This window comes from Bacillus rossius, chromosome 8 (genome assembly GCF_032445375.1).
Source record: "Bacillus rossius redtenbacheri isolate Brsri chromosome 8, Brsri_v3, whole genome shotgun sequence".
Lineage (NCBI taxonomy): Eukaryota > Metazoa > Arthropoda > Insecta > Phasmatodea > Bacillidae > Bacillus > Bacillus rossius.
The window spans coordinates 12304257-12317646 of record NC_086336.1 but is presented as its reverse complement, the minus strand read 5'-3'; the positions used below and the strand labels follow the sequence as shown (position 1 = coordinate 12317646).

Genomic DNA, 13390 nt, shown 5'->3' with positions numbered 1-13390 from the left:
TATATAGTCTCATTAGCCGGTACAACACATGAGTCAAATCAATAACCATGTTCATTATACTTCTCGGAGCATTTTTTATAATGACGATGTAAGCTACCGAGACGTGAAATTAGTTTATTGCACTTATTGCACTGAAATTGTATTCTTTGAACATTATTAGAACAACCGCTTCTTTCATGTCTGCGAGCATTTGAGGTGATAGTAAATGATGCACCACAGTATTTGCACTGATGCGAAGTACGCTCTTCATTAATTGAAGTATTCAATGCTGATGAAACGTCAGCTGATGGTGGAACAGCACATATCGAAGTCTCCTCCAGTGTTGTCAGAGGCGTTGCCAACGGGATCTGGTCCAATATCGTTGGCGCCGACGTCATGGTTCCCGTAGTCGATGGTACATCCTCCATCGAGTACGACGTTAAAGTCGGTAAAGATGCCATCGAAGTCTCAAGAACAGGCAATTACACGACTTATGCACCAGAAGAAACAAACTAGGTGATCCGTACACCGTCGACGGCAGTAACAAACTGAGCGTCCTGCTGTCTAGGACTCGTTTATATACATTAACCGGTTTGAATAATACGCTAGTCAAATCAAGAACAATTTACTAAAATACTAGAGTCAAAACAACATTTAAAAAATAGAAGCACCATCAACAAAAAAGGATGCTTATTTGGAAGCACCATCAAAAAAGAAAAAAACAATAGGAAGCACCGACTACGAAAAGGCAGCACATTTGGAAGCACCGACAACGAAAAGGCAGCACATTTGGAAGCACCGACAACGAAATGGCAGCACATTTGGCAGCACCGACAACGAAAAGGCAGCGCATGTGGAAGCACCGACAACGAAAAGGCAGCACATTTGGCAGCACCGTCAACGAAAAGGCAGCACATTTGGAAGCACCGACAAAGAAAGGGCAGCACATTTGGCAGCACCGTCAACGAAAAGGCAGCACATTTGGAAGCACCGACTACGAAAAGGCAGCACATTTGGAAGCACCGACAACGAAAAGGCAGCACATTTGGAAGCACCGACAACGAAATGGCAGCACATTTGGAAGCACCGACTACGAAAAGACAGCACATTTGGAAGCACCGACAACGAAAAGGCAGCACATTTGGAAGCACCGACTACGAAAAGGCAGCACATTTGGAAGCACCGACAACGAAAAGGCAGCACATTTGGCAGCACCGACAACGAAAAGGCAGCACATTTGGAAGCACCGACTACGAAATGGCAGCACATTTGGAAGCACCGACTACGAAAAGGCAGCACATTTGGAAGCACCGTCAACGAAAAGGCAGCACATGTGGAAGCACCATCATCGAAAAGGCAGCACATTTGGAAGCTCCATCAACAACAAAAAAAAGGCAAAAAGGAAGCACAAGTTACGAGATCTAAGTCTTAGTTAGAAATCAGAATACAAGAAATAAAAAACATTAAATTCTTATAATTTAAATTATTTATTTTATTGCTTTACATTATACAAATGCAAGTAAAACAAGCCATTATTGTATGTAGCCAGCATTCCTCAGTTCCTTGAGTATGAAGGATATTTCTTTGATGCACGAATAGTTTCCTGCACAAAGCGAACCATGTAGAAGTCTTAGCCGGTCAACCAATATGTTAGGATCTTTCCATGTGGTATAATCATTCTCTTCTACCACCATCTTCCTTGCACGTTTATAATAAATATTATTATCTCTGGCGTCTATCGTTTTACCACCAACCTCAGGGTAACTTTCATGTTTGAGACGGTGATCATCACAAGCTTGATCAGATTTATTTAATATATCACGTCGTTTCCACCGTTTCGGTATCAGGACACCACCACCACATTCTTCGATCTTGGCAGCTTTAGGTGCTTCATCATAGTCTATGTCTTTGTCAACAGTCTCAGAGTCACTGTAACAATCACCGTAGAAGGAATCGTCTTCACCCAATTTACCGTAATAATTCGATGTTGATGATGTTGAAGTGTCTTCATCGTCTTCATGCTTCCTTTTTAGGAATCCATCATTTTTACAAAGTAGGAAAGATCTACTTGAATTCGGCTGGAACATATTCTCACTTTTCACGTTAAGGATTCTTCCATTGTCTTCATTCTTCCGTAAATCATCAACCTCCTTCAATTTAAGTTCTTTGTCGAGATCGGAAGAGCCATGAAAATTATTGTCGTAATGCAGATCACTCTTCCTTAGGCTAGTAGATTCATCGTTGTCCTCTAGCTTGTACGCAGGCTTGGCGCTACAAGTTCTGCCATGTCCTTTTAGGCTCTCTCTCCGCGTAAACGACTTGCTACATCGAACACAACTTATCATATTGCGCAGTGGATTTTTAACACAGTCATTTTTCTCGTGTTGTATTTTATTCTTTCTCAAGATAAACTATTTACTGCAAAACTTACACCTATGTTCTTTCGATACAGCGTCAGATCCCAAATCGGAATTCATATTAGTTACTGAGACTAATACCAGATACCAATTGAGTGTTTTAAATTAGATCCAACACTTAAATAGAAATTTTTTCATATTTCATCAGCGAGAATTAATATATCTCATGCAAAAGTACTTTATGCATGTAGTTCTGCTTTTCAACAACAGATGTCGCCACATGTTGCTTGCAGGTAAATAATATTTAGTTCTTTTATGCGGGATGCGGGATGCTCACTAACGATCGCAAAAGAAGGATGTCTTCGCTAGTCTCCAAAGAAAAGGAAGTTCGTCTTGCATGTTAGTGCTCCACAGATGTCTCATGGCGTAATATTAATTTGACTGAGTAATGATATTTTTTAATTCCACCTGATAAAAATATTCCAAGTTTTTATTTAGTAGCAGAAATTATCGAATTAAATGTAATTCCAAATAAAATGACATGTCTCATTAGACAAAAAAAATCCACGCAGAGAGCGGTTTACCAGAATAGTCAGAAACACTTGAAGAAACCACAGGAATGATTGCAAGAACCCGGGAAAAACCATCAAAATATTGACAAGAATAATCAGGAGCACACGGAGAAAACCATCATAATATTGGCAAGAATAATCAGGAGCACACGGAGAAAACCATCATAATATTGACCAGATTAATCAGAAGTACTCGGAGAAAACCACCACATGTTTTCTTTGATATCATAAAATTACAGGAAAAATATTTAAAAATAAAAATAAATTAATAAAAAAATAAAAAATAAATAAAAAAATGCATAAATTTCTGGCTTGTACAAGAACTCTATCTTTGCTCAACAATGATAAGTTTACAAGCTAGCAGAAACTTATGCATTTTTTATTTATTTTTTATTTTTTTATTAATTTATTTTTATTTTTAAATATTTTTTCCTGTAATTTTATGATATCAAAGAAAACATGTGGTGGTTTTCTCCGAGTACTTATTATTAATCTGGTCAATATTATGATGGTTTTCTCCGTGTGCTCCTGATTATTCTTGCCAATATTATGATGGTTTTCTCTGTGTGCTCCTGATTATTCTTGTCAATATTTTGATGGTTTTTCCCGTGTTCTTGCAATCATTCCTGTGGTTTCTTCAAGTGTTTCTGACTATTCTGAGAAACCGCTCTCTGCGTGGATTTTTTTGTCTAATGAGACATGTCATTTTATTTGGAATTACATTTAATTCGATAATTTCTGCTACTAAATAAAATCTTGGAATATTTTTATCAGGTGGAATTAAAAAATATCATTACTCAGTCAAATTAATATTACGCCATGAGACATCTGTGGAGCACCAACATGCAAGACGAACTTCCTTTTCCTTGGAGTCTAGCGAAGCCATCCTTCTTTTGCGATCGTTAGTGAGCATCCCGCATCCCGCATAAAAGAACTAAATATTATTTACCTGCAAGCAACATGTGGCGACATCTGTTGTTGAAAAGCAGAACTACATGCATAAAGTACTTTTGCATGAGATATATTAATTCTCGCTGATGAAATATGAAAAAATTTCTATTTAAGTGTTGGATCTAATTTAAAACACTCAATTGGTATCTGGTATTAGTCTCAGTAACTAATATGAATTCCGATTTGGGATCTGACGCTGTATCGAAAGAACATAGGTGTAAGTTTTGCAGTAAATAGTTTATCTTGAGAAAGAATAAAAGACAACACGAGAAAAATGACTGTGTTAAAAATCCACTGCGCAATATGATAAGTTGTGTTCGATGTAGCAAGTCGTTTACGCGGAGAGAGTGCCTAAAAAGACATGGCAGAACTTGTAGCGCCAAGCCTGCGTACAAGCTAGAGGACAACGATGAATCTACTAGCCTAAGGAAGAGTGATCTGCATTACGACAATAATTTTCATGGCTCTTCCGATCTCGACAAAGAACTTAAATTGAAGGAGGTTGATGATTTACGGAAGAATGAAGACAATGGAAGAATCCTTAACGTGAAAAGTGAGAATATGTTCCAGCCGAATTCAAGTAGATCTTTCCTACTTTGTAAAAATGATGGATTCCTAAAAAGGAAGCATGAAGACGATGAAGACACTTTAACATCATCAACATCGAATTATTACGGTAAATTGGGTGAAGACGATTCCTTCTACGGTGATTGTTACAGTGACTCTGAGACTGTTGACAAAGACATAGACTATGATGAAGCACTTAAAGCTGCCAAGATCGAAGAATGTGGTGGTGGTGTCCTGAGACCGAAACGGTGGAAACGACGTGATATATTAAATAAATCTGATCAAGCTTGTGATGATCACCGTCTCAAACATGAAAGTTACCCTGAGGTTGGTGGTAAAACGATAGACGCCAGAGATAATAATATTTATTATAAACGTGCAAGGAAGATGGTGGTAGAAGAGAATGATTATACCACATGGGAAGATCCTAACATATTGGTTGACCGGCTAAGACTTCTACATGGTTCGCTTTGTGCAGGAAACTATTCGTGCATCAACGAAATATCCTTCATACTCAAGGAACTGAGGAATGCTGGCTACATACAATAATGGCTTGTTTTACTTGCATTTGTATAATGTAAAGCAATAAAATAAATAATTTAAATTATAAGAATTTAATGTTTTTTATTTCTTGTATTCTGATTTCTAACTAAGACTTAGATCTCGTAACTTGTGCTTCCTTTTTACCTTTTTTTTGTTGTTGATGGAGCTTCCAAATGTGCTGCCTTTTCGATGATGGTGCTTCCACATGTGCTGCCTTTTCGTTGTCGGTGCTTCCAAATGTGCTGCCTTTTCGTAGTCGGTGCTTCCAAATGTGCTGCCATTTCGTAGTCGGTGCTTCCAAATGTGCTGCCTTTTCGTTGTCGGTGCTGCCAAATGTGCTGCCTTTTCGTTGTCGGTGCTTCCAAATGTGCTGCCTTTTCGTAGTCGGTGCTTCCAAATGTGCTGCCTTTTCGTTGTCGGTGCTTCCAAATGTGCTGTCTTTTCGTAGTCGGTGCTTCCAAATGTGCTGCCATTTCGTTGTCGGTGCTTCCAAATGTGCTGCCTTTTCGTTGTCGGTGCTTCCAAATGTGCTGCCTTTTCGTAGTCGGTGCTTCCAAATGTGCTGCCTTTTCGTTGACGGTGCTGCCAAATGTGCTGCCTTTTCTTTGTAGGTGCTTCCAAATGTGCTGCCTTTTCGTTGACGGTGCTGCCAAATGTGCTGCCTTTTCGTTGTCGGTGCTTCCACATGCGCTGCCTTTTCGTTGTCGGTGCTGCCAAATGTGCTGCAATTTCGTTGTCGGTGCTTCCAAATGTGCTGCCTTTTCGTTGTCGGTGCTTCCAAATGTGCTGCCTTTTCGTAGTCGGTGCTTCCTATTGTTTTTTTATTTTTTGATGGTGCTTCCAAATAAGCATCCTTTTTTTGTTGATGGTGCTTCTATTTTTTAAATGTTGTTTTGACTCTAGTATTTTAGTAAATTGTTCTTGATTTGACTAGCGTATTATTCAAACCGGTTAATGTATATAAACGAGTCCTAGACAGCAGGACGCTCAGTTTGTTACTGCCGTCGACGGTGTACGGATCACCTAGTTTGTTTCTTCTGGTGCATAAGTCGTGTAATTGCCTGTTCTTGAGACTTCGATGGCATCTTTACCGACTTTAACGTCGTACTCGATGGAGGATGTACCATCGACTACGGGAACCATGACGTCGGCGCCGACGATGTTGGACCAGATCCCGTTGGCAACGCCTCTTACAACACTGGAGGAGACTTCGATATGTGCTGTTCCACCATCAGCTGACGTTTCATCAGCATTGAATACTTCAATTAATGAAGAGCGTACTTCGCATCAGTGCAAATACTGTGGTGCATCATTTACTATCACTTCAAATGCTCGCAGACATGAAAGAAGCGGTTGTTCTAATAATGTTCAAAGAATACAATTTCAGTGCAATAAGTGCAATAAACTAATTTCACGTCTCGGTAGCTTACATCGTCATTATAAAAAATGCTCCGAGAAGTATAATGAACATGGTTATTGATTTGACTCATGTGTTGTACCGGCTAATGAGACTATATAGGTACTATGAACTTCGTTCCGTCTCTGGCTGCAGTGATGAACGGATCGGATAGACATTTAAAGTCATGTAAAAGGCTTAGTCCGTACAATAAGAAGACTGTTTGAATCGAGGAATCCAAAAGGCTTTGGTAATTTGTCAGTGTTTTTTTGTACTTGTAGTAGTGTATTGAATTTATGTAATAAAATTTTTTTAAAAGAACTTGTAGTGTTTTTATTTTCTCAAACCTAACACTTTTTTAGTATTTTTTAAATTAAAGTTGTTTTATATCGGCCAGGGATCGAACCAAGGACCTAAGTCGATCAAATAAATCATTATATGGATTACTAATTTATTTAATGAATTTTGGATTTTTTTCCGCTTTTCTAGCTACATTATTACATGATTTCAAGATGGCGGCCGAATTTCAAGATGGCGGGGGGGCACCTCCATAATAAATGATTACTGCACTGTAGCGGGTTAGAATAAAATTATCCAGATGGAAATGTACTCTATAATACCAGTACACACACAATATGGTGTACTTCAGCAGGTGGTAGCTCCTGGTAGCATGTACTGAACATAAAATGTCGGATCCATGATGGTCGACAAGAACAAAGTCAAATTTCAAGGACAAAGTCAAATTACAAAGGTCAAGGTCAAATTTCAAGGTCAAGGTCAAATTTCAAGGTCAAGGTCAAAGTTCAAGGTCAAGGTCAAATTTCAAGGTCAAGGTCAAATTTCAAGGTCAAGGTCAAAGTTCAAGGTCAAGGTCAAAGTTCAAGGTCAAGGTCAAAGTCCAAGGTCAAATTTCAAGGTCAAGGTTAAATTTCAAGGTCAAGGTCAAAGTTCAAAGTCAAGATCAAAGTTCAAGGTCAAGGTCAAAGTTCAAGGTCAAGGTCAAAGTTCAAGGTCAAATTTCAAGGTCAAGTTTCAAGGTCAAGGTTAAATTTCAAGGTCAAGGTCAAATTTAAAGGTCAAGGTCAAATTTCAAGGTTAAGGTCAAAGGTGTGGTGACCAGATAATTATACTACATGGTATCGGCACACTCTAGCAGACGAAAACAAGATGGTGGTCTCCAGCGGATGAAGACAAGATGGCGGACATGATGTCATACCAGTTGACGATATATACCTTGGTATTGGTGGTGGTAGATCAGTCTAGGTAGCTTTCATGGAGGAAGGATTGACTGTTTACTCTCGCCGGGAATCGAACCAAGGACGTACATCGATATAATCAAACATAATTTAATTGCGTTAATTTTTTGATGAATTTTGGAATTTTTTTCATTAAAATCGGATAATAAATAAAGATTTTCAAGATGGCATCAAAGACAAGATGGTGGACATGACGTCATACTAGATGACGATATATATGCTTTGAAAAAAATTGGTGGGAGTCAGTCTGCTAGCACCCACCACGGGGGAAGGATCGGTCGCCATTTTTAATTTTTTTTTGCCCTCACCGTGTTCGAACCGAGGACTCCGAACTCCGGGTTGTTAATGTTTGTTTTTTATAAATATTTTATTAAAATTTTATTATTTAATTTTTTTTATAATTTTTAAAAAAAATTTCATTAAAATCGGATAATAAATAAAAAAGTAAAAGATGGCGGCCGTAACGAAAATTGCAACGGTGACGTCATCACTCAATATGGCGTAAAACACAACACAGGAATTTTCGAGAACACACAATTACGTCATCCAAAATGGCGGATCCAAGATGGCGGATCCAAGATGGCGGATCCAGAATGGCCGTCGGGGTCAGGTCAAGGTCAAAGGACAAGGTCGCAACCATCCAAGATGGCCGCCGTGACGTCAGAGATGGACGTGACGTCAGAGATGTGGCTCGGCACCTCGCACCTCAGCCTGAAGCCTGTCCTCGGCGCCCCATTCCTATACTACTTATCTGCCTCATCCCAAATATTTTTATTGCCTTTTTTGTTAGTGATATTTTTAAGACCACTTCCTACATATTTTTGTGTACTCTTATTTAATGATGCCTAGTTGTCAACTGTTAAATTCTTACTTTAACTTGAATGAAAATTCGATGAACTACTTAACTATTTTTTAAGGCTTTAGTTTGAAAGCAACGAATGCTCTACAAGTAAACACAGGAATGAGTTTCTTTTTGAAGCAAAAAATGTAGTAAAGCATATTTTTCCCCAACAAACTCTTTTCTTTACACAATTTGCATATAACCAGCAGCAAGTATCTGGTGGCCACGATCAATATTAAATATGTAATAAGTTCAGAACAGAAATAGTAATGACCTGTTGGAGTATCACAACACCCCCCCCCCTCTCAAATATTGTTTTAACGCGTTGATTTTGAAAACATCTGAAAGAAAACGTATGAGAAGATTTTTGTAATTATCATAGCACACACCATAAAAGTGTGCAATATAAACTAAACTGTTTTTAATTGTCACTGTACCTGTGAAAATTATGGTTATTATTGACTTGTTATGATTTGTATATATATTTTACCTGTTGAATAAAAAATGGTTTTGATAACCATAAATGAACCAGAACAGCAAAAAATTTCTGCTACCAAATTTTAGAAGCCTCTTTTTGGATTGACAGTGTTTTTAACGCTGATCTAAATAATAACTTTCATTATAGGAAAAAAAACAACATAATTTTAACTTTTTGTGTTTGGATGTAAAACTAGTATATTAAAGCTCGATGTATTGTATTTTAAGATTGATCTTTCAAAAATATTATAATGTATATAAAGCGGCACACCTGTGACTTAAATGCCTTCGCATTGTGGCGTGTGTCTGCAATTATAATTTCCGGTGTGCAGCTTCTGAAACTCACGCAATAATTTTCAGTAAAGAGTCTTGAGCCATGATGAGAGAGTTCACCATAATTTTTAAAGGACATGACCTCGACCAGAAAGCACAGCAGCAGCAGTTGACGAGAACTGTTCTCATGTTGCAGCTGGAGTCCTACCGACGCAGCTCGGGGATCGAGGAGAGGAAGTGAGAGCGCAGAGGTCCAGAACATCTCACCCATCCACCTTCTCTGATCTCCTCGTCTGAGCTGTTTGTGTGTCACTTCTTCTGTTAAATAAATACGTTTCCATGACTCTGTGACTACTCTCATTCAACATATTTATGAACATTTTTTTACAAGCTACAGTGAAATCTTACAACTACAACACAATTCTTGCAACTGTTGACGTAATAACACAATTAATTAATTCTGTCAGTTTTTTACAGCTCGTATTCATGTTTTTAACTGTCCATACAAAAAAATATTTTCATCCCAAGAACAAAATTCTGGGATATTTTCCATTAAAATTATTACAGTCAAACTTTTCAGAATAAAATTTTTTTACCACCAATAATAAATGTATTTTATTATACTTACCAAACGAACCATTTGCTAATAATTAAAAAAGTTAATAAAACTTCATTTATGAAAAAAGAATTTACCCTTGAACAGTTCAGGAAATTAAAATGCATAATATTCAACCGTTAAATAAGAATAACAGTTATCAAAATGTTATTATAAAGAAGCAACAGGTAATAACAAAAGTAATTAAAACACAACCAATAAACGTTTCAAATAATTACTTAAACTACCAAGTAATATTAATTATTCACGTGTTTAAAATTCCTTAATGTTTTGTGTGAATATTTAATGTGCTTCAACAGGTTTTAAAAAAAAATTAATAGCAATAATACAAAAACAACATACTAGTATAAATATCTGAGAAAATATTTTTTATTCCACACAAAATTACTATGACTGTCTCAACTCTTATTGTTAAGGTTAGTACAAACATTTGTGTGGATACTCTCAAAACATTTACTACCGACGTATTTGTGTAGTATCTATTTTTCAAACACGTACTTGGTACAAGTAAGAAAAAAACCCTTCTACGACGTCATATCTCCACATGTTTATTAGATAATTATGTTAGACTGAATAAATGCTAGTTTATAATTAGTTAGATTTAATAAAATATAATTTTGAAATTTTAAAATATATTATGAATAAAAATCATTTTAATACAATGGATTTCCGAAATGTGAATATATGCATCCTAAATGTGAATATACGCATCCCATTTTCAACAACTCAAAAACTTACCAAAACCGCAATTACTGTCCAAACCTGCATACTTACCCACACACACATATTTATTTTGCCTACAGTATATTGTTATTATTACTTGTAACTTGACTCTGTAAAACAATTGCGCAAATACCAAAATAAAATTAAAAAAAATTTGAAAATTCAAATGTTACAGATACATACTTTCACTACAAATATAAAACTTATTTGACAAATAAGATTTAAAAAAAAAGTTATATTACTTTCATAGCTAGCAGTATTAAGTTATTTCATGTATCATATAAAACAATGGTGACTGTTTATTCCCAGTCTTTGTAGTTAAATGTGCCTGAAATTTGTTCTTGTGTTTTTGGAACAAAATTGTACTATGTAAACGTAAGTCTGAATTTAAAAATAACGTAACTTTTGTATTTGTTTATACATTTATTAATTATAAAATTAAGGTTTTAAAGATACCTGAAGACTTAATACATACTTTTCGTTAATGATGGAAAAAGGTTGTATTTTGTTCATTTATTACATTAATTTGTACAGTCAATTTATATTTATTATATGTTTGAAAATATTACTTTTTTTAAAGATAAAGTTGACATTTACTTAAACTCCAATTAGCATTAATTCCAAGTTAATTTTTGTATTTTACAAAAATTAAAATGAAATTGGCTGACAAAATAAGCTCAAAACTTACATAATACTAAAACATGTTAAGTCAAACCAATTATTGTCAAACACCAGATATGTTAAAACCATAATATTTAGAATTTTGCTCTTAATTAATTTTAGAATACTGTGTGTTAATATTATTTTATAATTATATACAAGAAAAATAAAGTTTTTAAGTGTAAGTTTATAAGTGTCATAAGGGGACAAAGAAAATGGTTATTTTTCATTTAGTAATAACAAAATATAAACTCATTAAGTTAAAATATAAATCCAAGTTACCTGGTTTGAAAAATGGGTAAAGTTATTCAATAAACAATAACTTCAATAACAATAATACACACTATTAGGTGGGATGAAATAATTTATTCTAAGGTTCACATTTATACAAACAAGAGGTAGCTTTCAGCAATAAATAGACTAATAGAAAATTCACTTAATCATTTTCACTTCATTAAATAAGTTACGGTACAGTCTTCTTTGTGAGGAGTGATAGTTAAAATTAAATAACAACGGTTCTTCTTAGTTTGGGTCTAGTTCAAATTCATTGAAGCACGCTTCTGAAAAAAAAAAAAAAAAGAAACAAATTTTATTTTCACATAGTTTTATAAAAAACATAATTCTTGACGTTAGACACAAAAATTTGTAAAGGCGTACGTATTCTATACAAAACATTACTTTCAGTCATTAACTAAAATAAAGTATATATTTTTTTGAAATATTTTTAAAAATGTTATTGCAAATCAATTATTTTATTAGAACTAAAATAATTTAAAATATGCTACATTTATGACAACTTTTACTGTGATCAGGCTGCTATAAGTGGCTATCAATTGTTCTTTCATCTTATCTTTCTTATTGTGTCGTAATTGCTTGCTTTTGTGATTTTGTTTGCATATCCAGTTTAATGTTAGCTTCATATTATTATAAGCTCATTTCTTTAATAACACTTTCCTAACTAAATTAACTAAGGAAAAATAAAATTTGGAACTGTGGAGGATAAAGTGTTGACTATATCTATGTGTTTATGTACATTTCTAGAAAATATAATAATAAATATATGAAACAGATGAAACATTATAATAAAAATATAAATTATAATTAATATTTTTAACAAATTTTTACTAAACTAGTATAAAATATAAAATAAACTTAATATGGATTGTGAATGTTTTTACTATATATTGTATCACTTGGACACACTATTAACAAAATTTTAAAAAATTGTGTGCCAGTACGAGTGTTAGAAGCGTAGGTACGGGTACGAGCTTAGTAAAAATCAAATTTTAATTTGGCATTCAAATAATTAATAGAAATAGAAAAATAAAAGGACTGGAGTATCAATATGAATACGATTGGATAAGTGTAAATTAAATAAAATTAAAAATAAAGTAATAAAACCTCAGTATTAAATATTTATATAAAACGTGTAGGTTTAATATTAAACGTTTAATTGTGTTGAAATAATAGTAACAAATTTTTATTAATATTGAAAATCAATAACTACGCGGAATATTTAATCTTATTTACGTATTATAAATTTAATAAAAATAAATTAAAAAATAGTAAATTATAAAGTAAAAAATTATACATACGCCAACACAGCATCGCTTACATAAATAAATCTGAAAATAAACTTGAACAAGTTTATAAATACGATTTTATCACTAATAATACAATTAAATAAATGATTTTAATGCAATTTCAACCACTAAAATAAAATATTTAAAAGCACATAGCCTACATAATATTTTTGTCTGTTTCCTTTTTTATGTAACCTTTTTTTTATTCTGTGAAAATTTCGTTGCATGGTAAACGCGCATCGTAAAAATTCACTCATAACGTGTTTAAAGAAGTTAGTATAACATAAAAAATAATTTTATTTCCAAAAACCTTTTCCAAACAAACATATTCAATAATTTTTCTACTAGAGAAGGCACGAGGAACCACAAATAAATTGTTTACTGGCATCAAGATAACACCACTTTTCACTTAAATCCCAGAACGAATTAAGTGAAACGAAAACATTTTAATTAGAATGAAAAATTTAACAAACTTAATAACTCCATATGTTTCTATTAAAATATTCAAGGTAGTTATTTAATACCATTCTTTGGACATACGGCATTGCAGTGCAATAGCTTATGTCCAGAGAAATGTTTTAAAACAGAATTCCCTA

At 34.3% G+C, this 13390-nt stretch overlaps 1 protein-coding gene across 1 annotated transcript in view; it reads left to right on the top strand.

The window, feature by feature from the left end:
* LOC134535278 (neuropeptide CCHamide-2) overlaps nucleotides 1-9552 on the top strand; it is a 192342-nt gene extending 182790 nt beyond the window's left edge. The window contains exon 3 of the mRNA XM_063374351.1: nucleotides 9409-9552. Coding sequence (XP_063230421.1) covers nucleotides 9409-9453 — 45 coding nt within the window. The 3' untranslated portion in view covers nucleotides 9454-9552. The remainder of the gene's footprint in view (nucleotides 1-9408) is intronic.
* The last annotated feature ends 3838 nt before the right edge of the window (nucleotides 9553-13390 follow it).